General features: G+C 54.0%; 2 protein-coding genes across 2 annotated transcripts; one reads left to right on the top strand and one right to left on the bottom strand.

Moving 5' to 3' along the window:
* The first annotated feature begins 1,274 nt into the window (after positions 1–1,274).
* On the top strand, positions 1,275–2,729 carry CLPSL1 (colipase like 1). The gene is made up of 3 exons (XM_089333543.1): positions 1,275–1,520; positions 1,753–1,875; positions 2,488–2,729. Exons 1-3 carry the CDS (start codon positions 1,275–1,277, stop codon positions 2,629–2,631), a joined length of 513 nt encoding a protein of 170 aa, XP_089189669.1. The 3' UTR covers positions 2,632–2,729.
* Positions 2,730–6,311: 3,582 nt separating this feature from the next.
* CLPS (colipase) lies at positions 6,312–7,907 on the bottom strand. Its single transcript, NM_001082243.1, is given in 3 exon segments — positions 6,312–6,524; positions 6,987–7,109; positions 7,802–7,907. Coding segments are annotated over 3 exon segments (324 nt in total). The 5' UTR covers positions 7,886–7,907; the 3' UTR covers positions 6,312–6,407.
* Between the last annotated feature and the right edge of the window lie 9,827 nt (positions 7,908–17,734).

Here is a 17,734-nt window from a genome sequence, read left to right as displayed (position 1 = left end):
AGGTCCCCGGGGCTGTGCTGGGGCCGCGGCAGGGGCTGCCGCAGGGGAGGGAACGCGTGGTGGCCCCTGTGCGGGGCTCACATGTGGGAAGGGAGGCGGACGTGCACTCATCCCACACCTATCTCTATGCTGTTTGTCAAGGGCCCCTGTAGAGCTGTCACTCCACCCTGTGAGTCCCAGAAATACAATATATAATGGAGCCCAGGTGATGCCAAATGAAGCTAGGGAGGGGCTACCGGCATGGAGGTGGGAGGAGAGGCCGCAGGTTCCATCAGGGTGCTCCAGGGTACCCAGGAAAGGTCCCAGGAGGGGCGGAGGGGAATGGCAATGCCAGGAGACGGGGTCCTCGTGTGCTCTGCCCTTCTGCGTGCAGCACCTACGACACGCGAGGACTTCAGCCCCAGGGCCGTGAATAGCAGCTGTCAAGGAGAGCGGAGAGATCCTTGGGTTCCCAGAAGCGAGGCTGCAGCAGGGTGGGAGAGACAATTACAGACAACAGAGAAGGGAACTGCAGAGCCAGGAGGAAGCAGCTCCTGGGCACGCCTCTCGCTGGCGCTCAGGAAGGCTTCAGCCTGAGGCAGAAGGAGGGGGCAGGGAGTTCTGGTCAGACAGCCAGGTGCACATGCCCTGGCCCGGGTGAGCTGTCAGTTCAAGGCTCTGCAGCTGGGGAATGACATTGTGGGAACTACCTTTCTAAAAGTTCTGATAGGAAGGGGTGGGGGTGAGGTGACAGTGGGGAGGTGAGGGGGCTGGCGGTAGTCCTGGCCAGGGTGGAGGCAAGGGGGCCGGGGCAGGCCATCGCCAATCCAGTCCGCCTTTATTTTCTTTATAATCTTGTGTAATAGACATAAATAGTATGAAGAATTGGCCTGAATAATACCGTACATATAATAGGTAAAAATTACCTAAAGCGCCCACATCTCGAGTCCTGGTGGAAATCACTGGCTTGATGCAAACAGCCTCATAACCAGCACCAGAACAAGCCACAGCGTGTTTCCAGAAGCCCCCCACCCCACCCAGGCTGTCCCCAAGGTGACACTCTCCTGGCCCCCTCTGGACTGTGACTCTCAAGTTCATAGAGTGGAATCTCACAGTTCGTCTTTCTTGAATCTCGTTTCTTCTGCTCAACTTTTTGTCCATGTCTCCCTCTCCTCTCCCTAGAGCTAGGCTTGTCTAACAGCACAGGCACTAGCCAAGTGCAGTGGCTTACGTTGAAATGAATTAAACTCCAACAGCGCTTAAAATTCAGCTCCCCAGCGGCAGGTGGGGTCCGGATGATCCTAGCAGGGAAGGCCGTCCCTGGCCCCGGGGTTGTCTGTCACTGGCCCTGCACAGGCAGCTCCCGCCAGCGCCCTCTTTGTTCCCACCTGCACCTCCGTGCCTGGAACAGCGCCTGCCACACAATAGGTGGCGGTGCGTGCTGGCTGGGTGACAGGGACACGAGCGGGGCCTTCTGCGTTGCGGTGGGTGCGCAGGGCTTTACGGGAGACAAGACCAATTTCTGCAGCAGCAAGAACAGTGTGAGTGCCCTGGGCGTGCCAGAAGGACTCTCTCTCTCTCGGAGACTCGGAGGATTAACCTCTGAGACATGGCTAGTGCTCTTCCCCATCCGTACCGACGCCGCCAGGTCCCCAGCTAGAGGCAGCCGAGGCCAGCGGGACTGGGGGTGGGGCGGGGGGGGGGGCACGGGCGCGGGCGCGGGCGCGGGCGAGCGGGTTGGCGGTGGAACCCGGCCTTGCGGTCTCCCTCCAGAACATCAATGAGATCTGCATCCAGAGCAGCAGGTGCAAGAGCGGGTGCTGCCGCCGGGCGCCCGAAATCTGCGAGTCGTACTGCAGCAGGAGGGGGTCCGAGGGCCACCTGTGCCACACGCAGGTGGGTGGTGGCCTCTGCGGGGACCCGGGCAGGAAGGGCGGGCAGGCAGCGGGATCCGGAGCCGGGAGCGTTCTGTGCGGCCGCCCGGCTCTGACTGCACGGCCGGCCGGCCGGGGAGCGGTGTGCCCCTTCTCCTAGTGGGTTCCCGTCCTCTAGGAGGTGTCCTGGCCGCTCAGTAAATGGGTGCCTCTGGCCCTGTGGCAGCCTCGACCCCCTCAACCCGGCCCTGGAGCGCTGCGTGGCCCCAGGTGGTCCCGCCTGCAGATGCATCAGGGCCACCTGCCAGTTCTGAGCTCTGAGCTGGGTGTGCAGAGGGGAGCTGGTGCTCCTTTGGAAGTAGCTCATCAACTTGGGAACACAGCAGGTTGGGTAGAGGGAGGGAGCTGGCAGTGCCCTGAGCCGTGCTAGGGGTCAGCCTGGGGAGTTGAGCAGGGCCAGAGTGTCCGCTCCCAGCAGCTGGGCAAGGGATAGTCGGAGCCCTTTATCCCAAAGCTGCGGGCTAACAGATGGGCCCAGGAACTGGGCTAAGGTGGACACAGGTGCTGCCCCTAGGGCTGAGGGGAGAGCAGCTGGCAAGGTCAAGGTGAAGGTCAAAGTGCTGTGTTTGCCCAGATGTTCTCAGGCCTCTATAACGAGTGTCCCTGCCAGCTCAACCTGACTTGCGTGTTTCCGAAGAATCAGAAATCCTTTCACATCATCTACGGCCGTTGTCAGAAGATGGCAAAAAAGAAGCAGACTAAGAAAGGGTTCTTCTAATGCCCCACCCAGAATTGCGGGTTCCTGTCCCTGGCCCCCAGGATCTCTGCCAACGGGGAGGGATGGTGCTGTCATTGAAATAAAGAGTTCTCAACGTTTGCTGCCCGCAGAGCTGGGGCCTGGGGCTGGGCTGGGCATGGTACAGGCTGCTGGGGGAGCGGGGGTGGGGGCGGGGAGGGGGCTGCGGCTGGAAGGTGGAGGGAAGATGCAAGAGGGACAGCACCGTTGGGCTCGGGGTCTTTCCCCTGTTGGGCATGAGTGAAAGTGCCCCAGAGGAGGATGGGGTCCAAACCCATCTCTGGGTCCCTCTCGCTCCATCCGCCACCTCTGAAAGCCGGGTTTACACCCAATCTCTCGGTTTCCCTGACCATAAATTTCAGAAATGTGCAAGAAGATCATAAACCTAGAGAACAGCTGCTGTTTACCGGGCACTTGGAGATGCCGGGGCATTCTTCATTACACACACACACACACACACACACACATGATCCCTTGTACTCCATTCTGTACACACACACACACACACAATCGCATTTACTCCGCAGCGGCCCTGTGAGGGCAGCCGTTGTGGTCTCGGTTTTCAGGGGGAAGCTGAGAGATGGAGCAGCTTGCTCCAGATCCCACCACTCGGGAGCGATGAGTCTGACTATTCTGGCCGGGCGGGAAGAGCAGGAAGGGATGAGAAGGAAAGAAGAGCCAAGGAAAGAGAGGTCGGTGCCTGCCGCTGCAAACTGGGTATCTGTTTGGGGGATTGCATCTAAAATATATGAGGAACTCACACAACACAACAGAAAAAAAAAGGAATAACCAGATTTAAAAATGGGCAAAAGACATTTCTCCAAAAGAGACATGAAAGTGGTCAACATCACTAATGAAAGGAGCCCAACACCACTAATCATTGGGGAAATGCAAATCGAAACCACAGGGAGATGTCAACTTAGACTTGTGGGGATGGCTTTTTAAAAATTCATTTACTTATTTGAAAGTCAGAGTAACAGAGACAAAGGGAAGGAGAGAGAGAGAGAGAGGGAGAGAGAGAGAGAGAGAGAGAGTCCAACCTCTGGTTCACTCTTACCTGGCTACATTCTTCTGTGTACGTACCCGGAAGAGGGATTGCTGGCTCATGGGCAGTCCTTTTATTTTTTAAAGATTTATTTATTTATTTGAGAGGCAGAGTTACAGAGACAGCAAGGGAGAAACAGAGATCTTCCATCTGCTGGTTCACTCCCCAAATGCCCAGAATGGCCGGAGCTCAGCTGACCTGAAGCCGGGAATCAAGAGCTTTTTCTGGGGCTCCTACATGGATGCAGGGGCCCTAGCACTTGGACCCTCCTCTGCTGCTTTCCCAGGCCATTAGCAGGGAGCTGGAACAGAAGAGGAGCAGCCGGGACACGAACCAGTGCCCATATGGGATGCTGGTGCCGCAGGCGGAGGCTTAGCCCACTGCGCCACAGTGCCGGCCCCACAGCTTTTTTTGAAGCACTCTTGTATGACCCATCCTCGCCTCAGAGCCCGAGAGCTTTGCTAGGTCGAGGCAGTGGAGGCCATCCTGGGTGGTGGACACCGCCACCTGCTGTCCCAACAGCCACTGCCCCTCCCTTGCCAGCTAAACCCCAATGGTGTTTGGGCGGCAGCATGCCCAGCCACTAGACGGGGTCGTGGTCAGTCTCAGCCAGCGTGCCATCCCATTCCCTGGCTTTCCCAGCCTCCCTGGTGGCTGGCAGTGGGGAGGTGACCCAGATCTAGCCACTGAGATCTGGAGAGAGGTGTGCCTGGGGGTTTTGGGAAAAGAGGAAGACCTGCAGGGAGGACCGCTCTGCTCCCCCTCCTCCTGCCCTCCCTGTCCCAGCCACTGCCCACTGCAGGCTTCCTTAGGACGCGGTGGGAAGACAGGCTACGTGGGACATGCTGCTGAGGCCAGACATACTGCAGAACCCAACCGCCAGCGCTTCCTAGCTGTGGACATCATGATTCATGAGAAATACACGGCCCTATTTGTTTAAGTTGTGATTCCTTGGGTTTTCTGCTCCGTACCGCTGACTGCAGTCCTAACTCATAAACCCATGGTTACTCGGTTGACTCACTGCTCACAGAACTATGGAATCTCGGGCTGCTGTGTGGCGTAGCGGGTGCAGCTGTCGCCTGAGACGCCGCATCCTATATGGGCGCCAGTTCATGTCCTGGCTGCTTCACTTCCCATCCAGCTCCCTGCTAATGCACCTGGGAAAGCAGTAGAAGGTGGCCCAAGTGCTTGGGCCCCAGCACCCATACGGGAGACCCAGATGGAGTTCCTGGCTCCTGGCTTTGGCCTGGCCCAGCCCTGGCTGTTGTGGCCAATTGGGGAGTGAACCAGTAGATGGAAGACTTCTCTTTATGTCTCTCCCTCTGTAACTCTGCCTTTCAAATAAATTAATTAAATATTTTTAAAAAAGGAAAAAACTAACGAATCCTGAGTGGGAAGGCATACAGGCTTCATTCAATCCACTAGCCCCACTCCTGTGTGATCTCTGCCCCAGCACCCCCCCCCCCGAGGGGTCAGCAGGCTTCTGCTTGCACACCATGATGACGAGGACCTCAGTACTGCCTAAGGTAACTCATGCTTGACGCCACTGGAGGTATACAAATTCTGCATAAGCCCAAATTAACGTCAATTTAATTTCCACCCACTTTTCCTCGTGTGAATAATTGGGAAAGAACAGAATCATGTGAGGTACAGGAGATGGAGTTGGATGGCTATAGTACCAACTTTTTATTTTTTTAAGATTTATTTATTTGAAAGGGAAAGTTAGAGAGACACAGAGAGACATAGAGAGACAGAAAGAAAGAGAGATCTTCCATCTGCTGGTTCACTCCCCAAATGGCCACAATGGCCAGGACTAGGGCAGGCTGAAGCCCGGAGCCTTGAACTCCAGCTGGGTCTCCCACATGGGTGGCAGGGGACCAAGCACTTGGGCCACTTTCTACTGCTTTAGCAGGGAGCTGGACCACAAGTGGAGCAGCCGGGACTCAAGTTGATGCCCATATGGGATGCAGGTGGCACAGGCGGAGGTTTAGCCCACTGTGCCACAGTGCCACCCCAGACTTTTTCTAATTATATGGCATAAGCAGATTCCCTACCCTCTCTGAAACTTAGAGTCTTTATCTATAAAGTTGACATGGTAAATCCTCCCTCCTGGGATCATTGTGAGGCTACCTGCTGAGTGAGTAAACCCACAGCAATTGTGAGTGGTACAACCCTGTAACTCTTAGACTGTGTCATCTCTCCATCATACCTGACAGCTGGGCCCAGCAAAGAGATCCAGGGCAGGGCCCTGGTAAGTTCTCACGCACATGATGACCATGGCCATTATAACTCCATGACGACAGACAGGTGTGTGTGCGTGTGCACACCTGCTTATCTTCCTGAGAACTCTTAGGGCCAGGGGGCATCTCAGGGAGAGGGACTGCTCCCCAGAACTGGAGAGGCTCCCAGCCCTGCCTGGCCTACCCGGCAACCTTGTCTCCGGTCTCCCACCTGTTTGGCCACATCCTCTGGCCCAGGTGCGTCCGTCATTCCCATGTGGCCTGCCCAGGCGGGCAAGGTGTGGTGGAGCAAGAAGGAAGACACTGGCTCACAAGAACTACAGGAGGCTGGAGGGTTTGCACGAGGGCTTTAATCGCCAGCAGCTCGATTTGGTCTTGGAGGTGCTGGTTAGGGAGGTGGCCAGACGTAAGCCAAGGTGCCCTGGCTAGGTGCAGGGGGCCTCTGGGGTCGGGAGGGGCTTGGTCTCTGGAGGTCAAACGTCAAGGCAGACGCCAAAGTTGGTGTTGGTGATGGAGCCCACGATGGACTTGTCTGCCTCGCAGGTCAGGCCGCGCTCACAGGGACACTTGTAGTAGACGCCGTAGATGGTCTGCGCAGGCGCAGATGGAGCCCCGAGTCAGGGCTGGGTCGTCTGCCTGCCCCACCCCACCCCACCCGGCTCACCTCCCCCCAGCTGCTGGGCTCCTCAGCACTGCTTCTCCTGGCCTCCTCTCTTGAGGGGCAGTGTGGTTCTGGTCTCCTCTCTGTGGCTCAGGTGCCCTTACTAATGTGGTCTCTCTGGGGTGCCTCTCTCTGCCCACCCATGAAATGGGGATAGCAAAGCCCTGCCCCTCCCATCTCACCTGCCAGCTGTGAGAGTGAGGGGAGATGATGGGATGGGACAGGGCTGTGACGCCTGTGGACAGTCCCGCCCTTTGTCCCCTCAACATCCAGGGTCCAGGTGGGCTGTCCTCCCTGATCCTGACCCCAGGCCTCCAGGGCCGTCATCCTTGGTGGGGAGTGCCCCTCCCCCTCCCCGCCACCGCGTGCCTCCCAGCCTCCCGGTACCCACCTGGGGCGAACACTCGCTGTTCTCGCTGGCCTTGGGTGCGCAGCGGGCCAGACTCAGAGCGCTCGAGTGGTGGCAGCAGCCGCTCTTGCACTGGGCGCTGTTCAAGCAGAGCTCACCCTCCTCCTGCGGGGCAGGCGGCAGTCAGCCCAGGACCCCCGCCCCCCGCGGCCAGTGTTCCCAGCAGTGTGACCCAGGGGCAGAGGAGCAGCCCCAGGCTGGGAGGGGCACCCGGCAGTTTCAGTAGCAGCTGCACTACCAACTGTTGACTCCGCGTAAGCCACTGCCCCGAGGCCTTAGTGCCTCTCGCAAACATGCGTGGGGACCTCTAGGGGACCCACAGTCCTTGAGGAATTGGGGAAACCTGAGGATCCCCTCCCACCCCCACAGCCTTGCATATGGAACTCAGGGGGTCCTGGGCCCTCCAAGCTCGGACGTCAAGAACCTTTGGACCCGGTGGGTGACCCCGAAGGGCTTCTCTCTCTGTGACCTTGACCTCCGTGGCTAGGGCCCTGGGAAGGGCAGGATCTGGAGCTTGCTGGCCTGGGTTCCGGTCCCAGCTGTGTGGCTCCAGGCAGGCTGCTTGACCTCCTGGCGCTGTCCAGGACGGGTTGGTGATCACTGTGTCTATGGCACTTGGAAGATCAGATGAATCCACCCTCCCGGGCACCGAGAGCTGTGTCTGGCGCGCAGTATAGGTGCCCCTGCAGGCCAGCAGCTGGGGCCATTGGCGGAGCTTTTTAAACCCCTCGACTTCCCGAACTTGCAAATTCCTTACCTGGGGACTGAGATGGCTCCTCCCCGAAAGACCCTCTTACCAGGTTGATAATGATTCCCCGGGGGCCAGGAGCTGCGTAGGCCACCGTGAGGGCCACAAGCAGCAGGACAAGGACCTTCTCCATGGTGAGTGGGACAGCGCGTGTGAGCCGCAGCTGGCAGGTCAGATGGCCGAAGACCTTGCCAGCTGGGGTGTTGGGGCCTTAAAAGGGGCCCTGCCCCCATGTGACTCACCTTCTGCATCCCATAGGGCCCTCCGTGAGCAGAGACACAGCTGTGGCTAATCTGCTCTGGTCCTGATAAGGTCCCAGTCCGACCCCTGGTGGCATGTGCGTGCATGTGTGATTGCTGAGCGCGTGAACCCTGGACACTTCTGCCTGTTGTTAGCTATGAGAGTTATTAGCCGGGCAAATCGTCTACCTGTCAGGCTCTCAGTCTCCTTGTTACTCAGCTAAAGAGACTTTCAGGAGCTGTGAGGGCAGAATTAGCATGCATGTATTTGCACTGTGAATGTTATACATAGATAACTGTAAAATTCTGTTTCTATTCAGTATTGCGTATCTATAGTGTTTGGAAGATGGACCGGTCCACGTAAGCATGGGGTAACTTCTAGCTGCCCCAGTGCTGTGCTAGGCAGGGCAGAGACTGGGGTAAGACAAGGTGCCAAGGCCCCCTTACATTTCGTGTCCTAGCACCTCTCTTGCCTCACGCTGGTGCGAGCCCTGCCTTTGCCCCCATGCACACCCAGGTGAGGAGTCCAGCCTCCCCCAGCCTTCTCTGCAGCCCCCTTGGGGGATTCTAGGGCAGGCCCGGGTCCTGGGGCTGCGCAGCTCTGCAACCCGTGGCCAGGGTGTGTGTGTTCTCGCTCTGGTGCACCTGTTGCTACCTGCACGAGTGATTTGGGGGCCTTAGAAGGGCCTTCTTGGAACTTCTCTCCCCTTTCCTTCCTGCCTCACTTAATACCAGAAATTCCAGCATCAAGCCTCATCCCTTCAGCTAAGCTTCCACTCCCCAAGTCCCCACCCAAGGCCACGTGTGGGCAGGAACAGGCTGAGAGTGAGGTCTCGTGAGCCTCGGGGGCACCAGGGGCTGAAGGCTGGGAAGGGCGCAGGTGTCTGAGTGTGTTTAGGCGTGGGAACAGAGCAGCTTTCGCTGAAGCATTGGTCCTGGCAGCCAGAGGCCCCCCGTTCCTCCTCTCCTAGCCCAGGTGGTGCAAGATAGCCCCACGCTGAGGCCCCAGAGGGGTTGCCTTGAATTCAGCTTTGATCCAGAGCAACCTGTCTTCCACACTTGGCACTCAGTCTCTCCAGGGCCTTGGACAAGTTATTTAAGCCTTGTAAGCTCCTGGAGCCCCAGTTTCCTTATCTTCTTCGGGGCGGGGGGGATGAAAGCTTCTGCTTTGTAAGGTTATAATTGAGTGAGACCACATGTGTGGGACCCCGTGGCAGTGCCTGCACGAAGTAGGTGCTTAGCCACGTGATCACACCCCCAGCTCCTCACCCTCACTTCCCCAGAGTGTGGAATAGGAAGGAACAGCTGGAGATTGTCAGAATGCAAGAGACCCATCTGGTTCCAGACCTGCAGAAATACCATAGGTACAGGAACACCCTTCTCTCTCTTAGGGAACTCAGTGTTTGCAATCATTTCCCCTCTGAGCTCCTTCTACTCCCTCATTCTCTTTCCTGGACCTGCTGCCCCTCCTGGGAGGTGAGCTGCATAGAGGGCCATCACTGCCCCTTCTCACAGTCAAGACAAGCAGCAGGGGAAGGCTGTTCCCACCTGTGAGTGGCGCCTTGATCATGCATCAGTCCTATCCAGCTTCCCAGAGGAGAAAGACTGTGGTTTTCTTCCCTGCAAAGTGTGCAGCAAAAATGGACAGGTCTACATAATTGCAAGATATAAGCAAGAATTAAGTACTTGTTGCTTCAAAACCTGATAAGGTGTAACCACCCCTTTCCCAAACTAAAGAGAGATTTGCTCTGGATTCTTTCCCTTAAAAGAGAGAGAGAGAGAGAGCGAGAGAGCGCCAGGGCTTGATTCTAGCATGCAACCATCTGAGTTGAACACAGGCTGTGACTCCATTTACATGAAGCTCAAGACAGAGCAAAACTAACACAGATGGGGCCAGCACTGTAGTGGGGTGTAGTGGGCTAAGCCTCTGCCTGCAGCACCCATCCCATATGGGCTCCAGTTCAAGTCCCGGCTGCTCCTCTTCTGATCCAGCTCTCTGCTATGGCCTGGGAAAGCAGTAGAAGATGGCCCAAGTGCCTGGTCCCTGCACCCATGTGGGAGACCTGGAAGAAGTTCCTGGCTCCTGGTTTCAGGAAGGCTCAGCTCCAGCCATTGCAGCCATCTGGGGATTGAACCAGAGGATGCAAGACCTTTCTCTCTGTCTCTCCCCCTCTCTGTCTGTAACTCTACCTCTCAGATACATAAATAAAATCTTAAAAAAAAAAAAAAACTAGCACAGGTGATGGAGTCTGGGGGGTGGTTACCCCCGGGAGGGATACTGGCAAAGAGGTGCAGGAGGGAGCCTTCTAGAATGCTGGTGATGTTCTGAATCTTGATCTGGAGAACTGATAACTTCTATAAGAACCCATCTAGCCATTCTGTTGAGATTCGAGTGTCTTACTCTAGGTCGTGCAGTTACTGTGCCTCAAAAGGAAAGAGCACGGTTCTCCCTGGGGTGGGTGGTATCATGCACCTGCTGAGCGGCACAAAGGCCCAGTGGCTAGGGAACCCCATCTGCCTTCTTCAAAATCTGCCCCAGATGCACAGGGCAAGCCTCTTGCAGCCATCTGTGCATCTGAGCTCATGCTAAATGAGCCGTCTGCACTCCCCACCGGCGTGGACTGGACAAGGGGCAGACATCTGACCAAGGTGCCTCTCCTGGGACACAGTCTTGCATGCAACAGACCTCCTTCAAGTTCACCTGAAACTTGGGGCCAGGGAAGCCCTGGAAGGCGGTTTTCTGAATGCTGATGCAGAGACTGAGAAAGCGGCTGTGCAGAGAGGAGGGAGGACAGGCCGGCAGTCACGGAGAAGTGCCAGCAGCCAGGTCTGACGTCTTGGGTGGCTTGGCAGAACTTGGTTGTACCCACGCAGCCTCCCCTCCCCCAGGCTGGAAGCCTTCCTGCCTTTCGGGGCCAGAAACCCTCCCATATTCCTCCAGCACCTCTCCTGTGTTAAGTCACAAACACAGACATCTCAGTTCAGGCTCACAGCCCTGAACCAGGGTCAAGTGTGTGACAAGACTGAGATCAAAGCCAAGAGCAGACCGGCAGTCCACTCCAGGTTCAAGTTCCCCCCTTGGCAGGCTCAGGCTGATGCACCATGTGTTCTCCAGCCCCTGCCTGTGGCCTGCACTGGCTGTGGCTCTGGGGCGGACAGCGCCACCTGCGCCTCGTAGATCGGGCACTTTTCCAAACACGGGTCAGATTTCTTTACTGAAGGAGTGGAACGGCTCTGGGCAGACAGCAGTCAATTCATTTTAGCTGCCCAGCCCACTAACGTCCTTCTTCCCTGAGTGGATTCCAGCTACAGGTTGACACGGGTAACTGTAGAACCCCCAGATCTCCCTTGCTGTGTCTGTCACCAAAAATCACGGAACACCGTGGCCACTCTCACTCAGCCAGGTGAAGACTTTTCCTGGCAGGCTTGAGTCCGAGCCAGGGGCCTGGAACATTCCTGGACATTGCCAAGGATGTTTCTGCTGTTGTCCAAAAACACTAGAAGAAACTGGCCCAGGCCCTTACATGTGGTGGAATTGATGACTTAGGGAGAGAGAGCTCCAACCCTGAAAATGACATGACAGCAAACAATGCAGCAAACAATGTAGCAATGCCTAGTCAGCCACCCACCAAATACCCTTGGGATGAACTTAGCCGACCTCCTGGCAATAACCCATGCGAGGTGATCCCATCCGCACCCAGTGAGGATCCCCATGTTTGTGGCAGTCCTCGGGCACCCCAGGCTCTCAGGGCAGCCGCTAGATCCCATCCCACCCACATGTTTGCCATTAATGTCGAAATGGACACAAAATTCAGGCCCTGGATTCCAACGCCCGTTAAAAGGCTTCTGCTAACCAAGGGTCGAGGATATGCTTGTGTCTTTCCAGAGAATGCAGGACAGCCCATTTGGGTACCAGCCAGAAACATCAAGCCTGCAACTGACAGCCAACCAGAACCAGCTGAACAAGACTGAGAGAGACTGCCATGTTAGATGCACCTGTCCTATCGTCCTACCCTGAGAAATTGCCCACAGCCACATCCACTACTGCTTTATACCCTACTTAGCTCTGGTCAGGCACTCAAATGGCCCACATCCTGTGTGTGGTCATGCCATTCCTGATTACCATTGTTTCTCATTCCTACCCCTATCTGAGCAACCCTGTTTTGAGCACTGGTTAGTCAACGACGGGTAAGATCCCCTGGGGGACAACCTAAGACAGGCAAAGCCACGTATGGAGACCACATGGAAACGGGGTCAACAACGGTATGGCCAAGAATCATGCCTCCTGTTGCTCAAAAATAAAGGAAAAGTGGGAAATGTGGTGGAATGAGAAGGCCATGCCAAGATGGCCGCTCGCAAGCAAGCGTCAGTTACTCAGGAATGGCTTTGAAAACTACCTGGCAACGGAGCCTGCCTGGCAACAGGCTGTGATTGGATGGCTTCGGTTACTGCCTGGCAACAGGCTGTGATTGGTTAGGGCATAGACCACCCCTTGACTGGATTGGCTGCCTTGGCTATTTAAGCTGCTGTACCAACTGAAATAAACAAGTCTGCGGGCTGCTCGCCTCTGGCCCGCTTTCACCCAACTCCCGGGGTCTGTGTGGTGACTCCGCGCCTCTTGCCCCCACCACGCTCCTCCTCTCAGAACAAAATCAACCTCAACATCTACACCCTCATATAAACTCCACGTTCTGGCAGCCTTGCTACAGACACACCTGGGAGGAGCACCCTTTTCTCCCACTGTGCATCACAGCAATGAGCCGAGGCACCCTGGGTGTAGGTTCCCCTGATAAATACTTTGGGCAGCTGGATCAGCTTGGCATTTAGTACTTCTTTGTTTGAGATGCAAACCAGCCCTATCTCGGGAAGGTTTGGGTCACTCCTTTGTGCAATTCTCCTGCCACTGCTGTTGGGCAATTTCAGACCAGGTTAGGGGGCATGAAACCATCATGACACCTTCCAGGTGCTCTGACTATCCAGCCTCCGTCGGCTTGGGTGAGGGTGGGACGCGAGGCAGTGACTCTCAGATCATCATCCTCAACACTCAGCTTCAAGGCCTCCCGTGCCCCCCGCACTGTCCTGACCTGGACCGGGTCCAGTGAGGAGTGGAGCTCTGTGGCTTCAAGGCCTTAGTGGGAGGATCTTGATGATCTTCCGGGCCCTTAATGCCTGCCTCTTCTGCCTCATCCTCTGTTCCTGCTGAAACCATGGCTGCTGAAACCTGCATTCTGTTCTCTTGGTACCGTTCATCCTTGCAGCTGGCCGACCTCTGCTTGAAGTCCATTTTTATGTATTGACCATCCCTTCTCTCTCCCAGTTTTCCCTTCAAATACATTGCAGATTTTTGTAAGACTAATATGATGGGGCAATGGCCCGATGTCTCATCTGTCACTGCCCCAGCTCTAAGCCCAGATTCTCTGTGTCATGTCACAGAGTTTGCTCACACAGCTCAATAACCTTAGCCTTGGGGCTGGCGTTTGGCACAGCAGCTAAGCTGCTACTTGAGATGCCTGTATCCCATATTTGAGTCCCTGCTACTCCGCTTCTGATCCAGGTTCCTGTTAATGTGCACCCTGCAAGGCAGCAGATGATGGTCCAAGTAGGCATATTCCTGCCACTCTTGTGGGAGACTCTGAGTGAGTTCCAGGTTCCTGACTTGGCCTGGCCCAGCCCAGTTGTTGCCGGTATTTGGGGGAGTGAATCAGTGGATGGAAGATCTCCTTCTGTCTCTCTTCCTTTCAAATTAAATTAAACATTTCTTGCCTTAGAGGCTAAATTGTAAAGTTATTCACCGTCAAAGAGGGAAGAAAAGAGAGTAAGATATATAAATGTAAACAGGACACAGCGATGATACCAGAGTCCTCGTGCCTGCACACACCGTCTGGCTGTGGAACGGACTTGGGACCCTCCCCTCGATCCCCCATCCCACGTTCCCTTTGCCCTGGGCCTCCGCCTCTGTTGGTTAGCATTCTTCATGCCATACAGTGACCCACACCTTTCCTGAGCTATCTGAGCCCCTCATGGTCCTACTCCTGTGTTGGGATACTGAAGTCGTCCATTCATTTTTTCTTCCTTCCATTATTTTTTGCTCTGGACATGGCAGTAATGAGAGTCAGCTCAGGGAATTCCTGAGTCCCACACATACTCCTCTGTGCCCTCTCTGCATGGCAGCTCCCCACCAACATTCGTAATCCCTCCTTCTAAGGCTAGAGTCTATTTGACACAGTGAATCCGCTCTTCTGAGAACACAGTTCTATGAGCTTTGGTGAATATACACCTCATGTAGCCACCATCACAATCAAGGTGCAGAGCACTCCACAGCCCTAAGAAATTCCTTCATACTGCCCCTTTGCAGTCCATCTCACCACCCTGTGGCTTAGCCTTTTCCATACGTAACATAGATGCAATCACAGTGCGCAGTTTGTTTGGCAGTGTGGCTTCCTTTACTTAGCATAATACATTTGAGATCCAGGCATGATGCTGCAGTTACTCAGTAGTTTGTTACTTCTTTATTTAAAGAATGATTTCATTATTTGAAAGGCAGAGTGACAGAGAGAGGAAGATACAGAGAGAAAGATCTTCCATCACTGCTTCACTCCCTAAGTGGCCACAACAACCAGCTCTGGGCCAGGCTGAAGCCAGGAGCCATGAACTCCATCCAGGTCTCCCACGTGAGTGGCAGGGGCTCGCTACATGGGCCGTCTTCTGCTGTCTTCCCAGACACATTAGCAGGAAGCTGGACCACAGCAGAGTAGCCGAACTCAAACTGGCACTCCAAATGCAGGATGCTGGTGCTAGAAGCGGTAGCTTATCCCATTGTGACACAACACCTGCCCCAGTTTGTTACTGCTCAGTAGTAGTCCACTGTATCAAAGGAGCCGCAGTATTTTTATCCGTTCACTAGCTGAGGATATTTAGGTTGTTGCTGGAAAGTTTTAGGAAATTAGGAAGAAAGCTGCTACACACATTAGTGTGTGCACAATCCATGTTTTTCTGTGAACATAAGTTCTCATTGCTCTGAGACAAATAGGTAGGAGAGGAAAGGCTGAGCCGTATGACAGATGTTTTTGATTTCCAAGAGATGGTCACAAAGTGTTCTAAGGTGACTGAGCCGATATGTATCAATACCAGCAGCATTAGCAATATATGAGTTCCAGTTGTTCCATGTCAGTTGTTTTAAGTTAGCCTTTTTAGTTAGGCATAATAATGTATCACTGTGGCTTAATTTGTATTTCCCTACTGGCTAATGTTGATTATTTTTTCATATTTTCCAGCCAAATATTTTCCTTGATAAAGTATTTGTACAAATATTTTGCCCATTAAATAATTGGTTTTTTTTCCCCCTTTATTTGAGTTTCAAGAGTTAAGAATATTATATGGGTGGATTCAAGGTTTGTTTGTGTTGTCGGGAGCCAGTAGTGACTCTGTGGAGTCAACTTGGCTGGACTACTCATGCAGAGTATTCCTTTGTCTCCCATCGGACACCTTGTATGGGTCTTTGAGCTCAGGGTGAGGATGAGGGGGGTACTGACCGAGGCTCACTAGCACTGAGAGTTGTCCTGTTCAACCGACAGCCCCCTCCACCGCAGCAGCTCTCTGGAGAACACTCTCATGGGACCCAAGGACCCAAATACTCTGGTTTTGCCCCTAATCTTGGGGCTCCATCCACGTGCCTTGTTCCCCAACTCCTACCTAATGCGTCAAACTTGCTCTGTCCGAGGTGCTGATCATCCTGCTGGTCCATGAGCCGCTGCCGACAAAGTGGTCTCCCTCCTTTCAGATAGCTGGTGTATTAGTTTCCTAAGGCTGCTGTAATGAATTATTCCAAACTTGGTGGCTTGAACGACAAAAATTTGCTCTCTTACGACCTGGAGACAAGAAGTAGGAATCAAGGTGTCAGCAGGGCTTTGCTCCCTACAGAGGACCTAGGGGAGAACCCATCCCACGCCTCTTTTGGTTTCTGGTGGTTGCTGCTTCCTTGGCTATGGACACCTCCCTCCAATCTCTGCCTTCATGGTTCTGTCACCTTTTCTTCCATGTCTGTCTTCTCTGTTTGTCTCTTATAAGAACACTTGTCATTGGGTTTAGCGCCCACTCAGATAATCTGGTAGGATCTCCTTATCGAAAGATCTTTAGCTTAATTACATTTACAAATAATTTTTCCAAATAGAGTTACAGGTTCTTGGATTTAGGGTGTGTATCTTTAGGGGCTAGATCATCATAACACCTGAAGTTCTGCCTTCCAGGAAGAGTGACAAGTTCCTTCCTTGCTATCCAGTGTCATTGAGTGGGGATGTCCTGCCACAGCAGTCCACTCCTACCTGGTGCCAGTATGCTACAAGATCTCTCTCTACAGCAGGCAGAGAAGGGCTACCTGACCCAGCCAGCTTTCACAGTGAAATAAGAAAGCCCTACAAGGACTCCCACACGGCAGGGTGTCACCTCCAAATAAGAAGGGGGATAAGATGCTGGTCAGCTAAAAACAAGATGGAACAATGTAACAAATTCCACTGGAGGTCAGAATCACCAACTTGTATCTTTCAAGTCATTGATAGTGACCGATTTCTAAACACTTGGGACATAATATCGATTTTTAAAGATTTATTTATTTATTTGAAAGGCAGAGTTACAGAGAGGCAGAGAGAGAGAGAGAGAGAGGTCTTCCATCTGTTGGTTCACTCGAAAAGTGGCTGCAATGGCTGGAGCTGGGCAATCTGAAGCCAGGATCCTGGAGCTTCTTCTCGGTCTCCCACATGAGTTCAGGGGCCCAAGGACTTGGGCCATATTCCACTGCTTTCCCAGGCCATAGCAGAGAACTAGATTGGAAGTGGAGCAGCCAGGACTCAAACCTGAAGCCATATGGGATGTCGGCATTGCAGGAGGTGGCTTTACCCGCTATGCCACAGCGCCGGCCCCATAATATTGTTTATATTTATTATTTGTGGGGTTTGAGGGAGAACAGGGACTTTGGCTTAGCTCTTTCCAGCACTGTATACTTTTAGCTCAAGAGTCATGGACCCGAGGTGAGGATTTTACAGTTACTGAGGTGATCTCATGCAATCACTTGGGAACACGGGATGGTTTCAAGACCTTGCAGTTCAGCAACCTCATACTCTGAATCTTTGTAAAAATGATCCTATGGGGGCTGGCATTGGGGCACAGTGGGTTAGTCCAAGCCAGCTGTGCCAGAATCCCATATGGGTGCTCATTCGAGTCCCAGCTACCTCACTTCGGATCCAGCTCCCTGCTGATGCAGCTGGAAGAGTGGCAGAAAATGGGCCAAGTGCGTGGGTCCCTGCACCCATGTGGGAGACCTGGATGAAGCTCCTGGCTCCTGGCTTCAGACTGACTCAGCCATGGCTGATGTGGCCATTTGAGGAGTGAACCAGCAGATGGAAGATCTCTCTCTCAGTCTCTGTCTCTCTAACTCTACCTTTTGAATAAAATAAATAAATATTTAAAAATAAAAAATGGTCCTATGTCCATAGCAACCAGGCTTAACAGACACCTTGTGGCAGATCACATCAGGGTCTGGAATTTCATTTTACTCCTTGAATAAATCCAGACACTGGAGCTTATCTTGCGTGATGTTATTCAGTGCCGTCATAAGCAGGCATCCTATGCAGTGTTCCTGATTTCTTCATTCCCTTTAAGGCTATCTAGGGCCCAAACTCAGTTCCCCAAACTTGACCTTCAGATGGCTTGTGGTGCTTTGTTCACAGCTGATATCTGATGAGCTGTTT

Source organism: Oryctolagus cuniculus, chromosome 5 (genome assembly GCF_051225735.1).
Source record: "Oryctolagus cuniculus isolate XC-2025 breed Fujian yellow rabbit chromosome 5, ASM5122573v1, whole genome shotgun sequence".
NCBI classification, from domain to species: domain Eukaryota; kingdom Metazoa; phylum Chordata; class Mammalia; order Lagomorpha; family Leporidae; genus Oryctolagus; species Oryctolagus cuniculus.
Note: the sequence above shows the minus strand (reverse complement) of the source record. Positions and strands in the feature narration are given on the sequence as shown.

Coding starts and splice junctions, on each gene's coding strand:
- CLPSL1 (XM_089333543.1), top strand. CDS start 1,275: ATGATCCTAGCAGGGAAGGCCGTCCCTGGCCCCGGGGTTGTCTGTCAC. Junction 1,521..1,752: donor TCTGCAGCAGCAAGAACAGT/GTGAGTGCCCTG, acceptor GTCTCCCTCCAG/AACATCAATGAGATCTGCAT. Junction 1,876..2,487: donor GCCACCTGTGCCACACGCAG/GTGGGTGGTGGC, acceptor GTGTTTGCCCAG/ATGTTCTCAGGCCTCTATAA.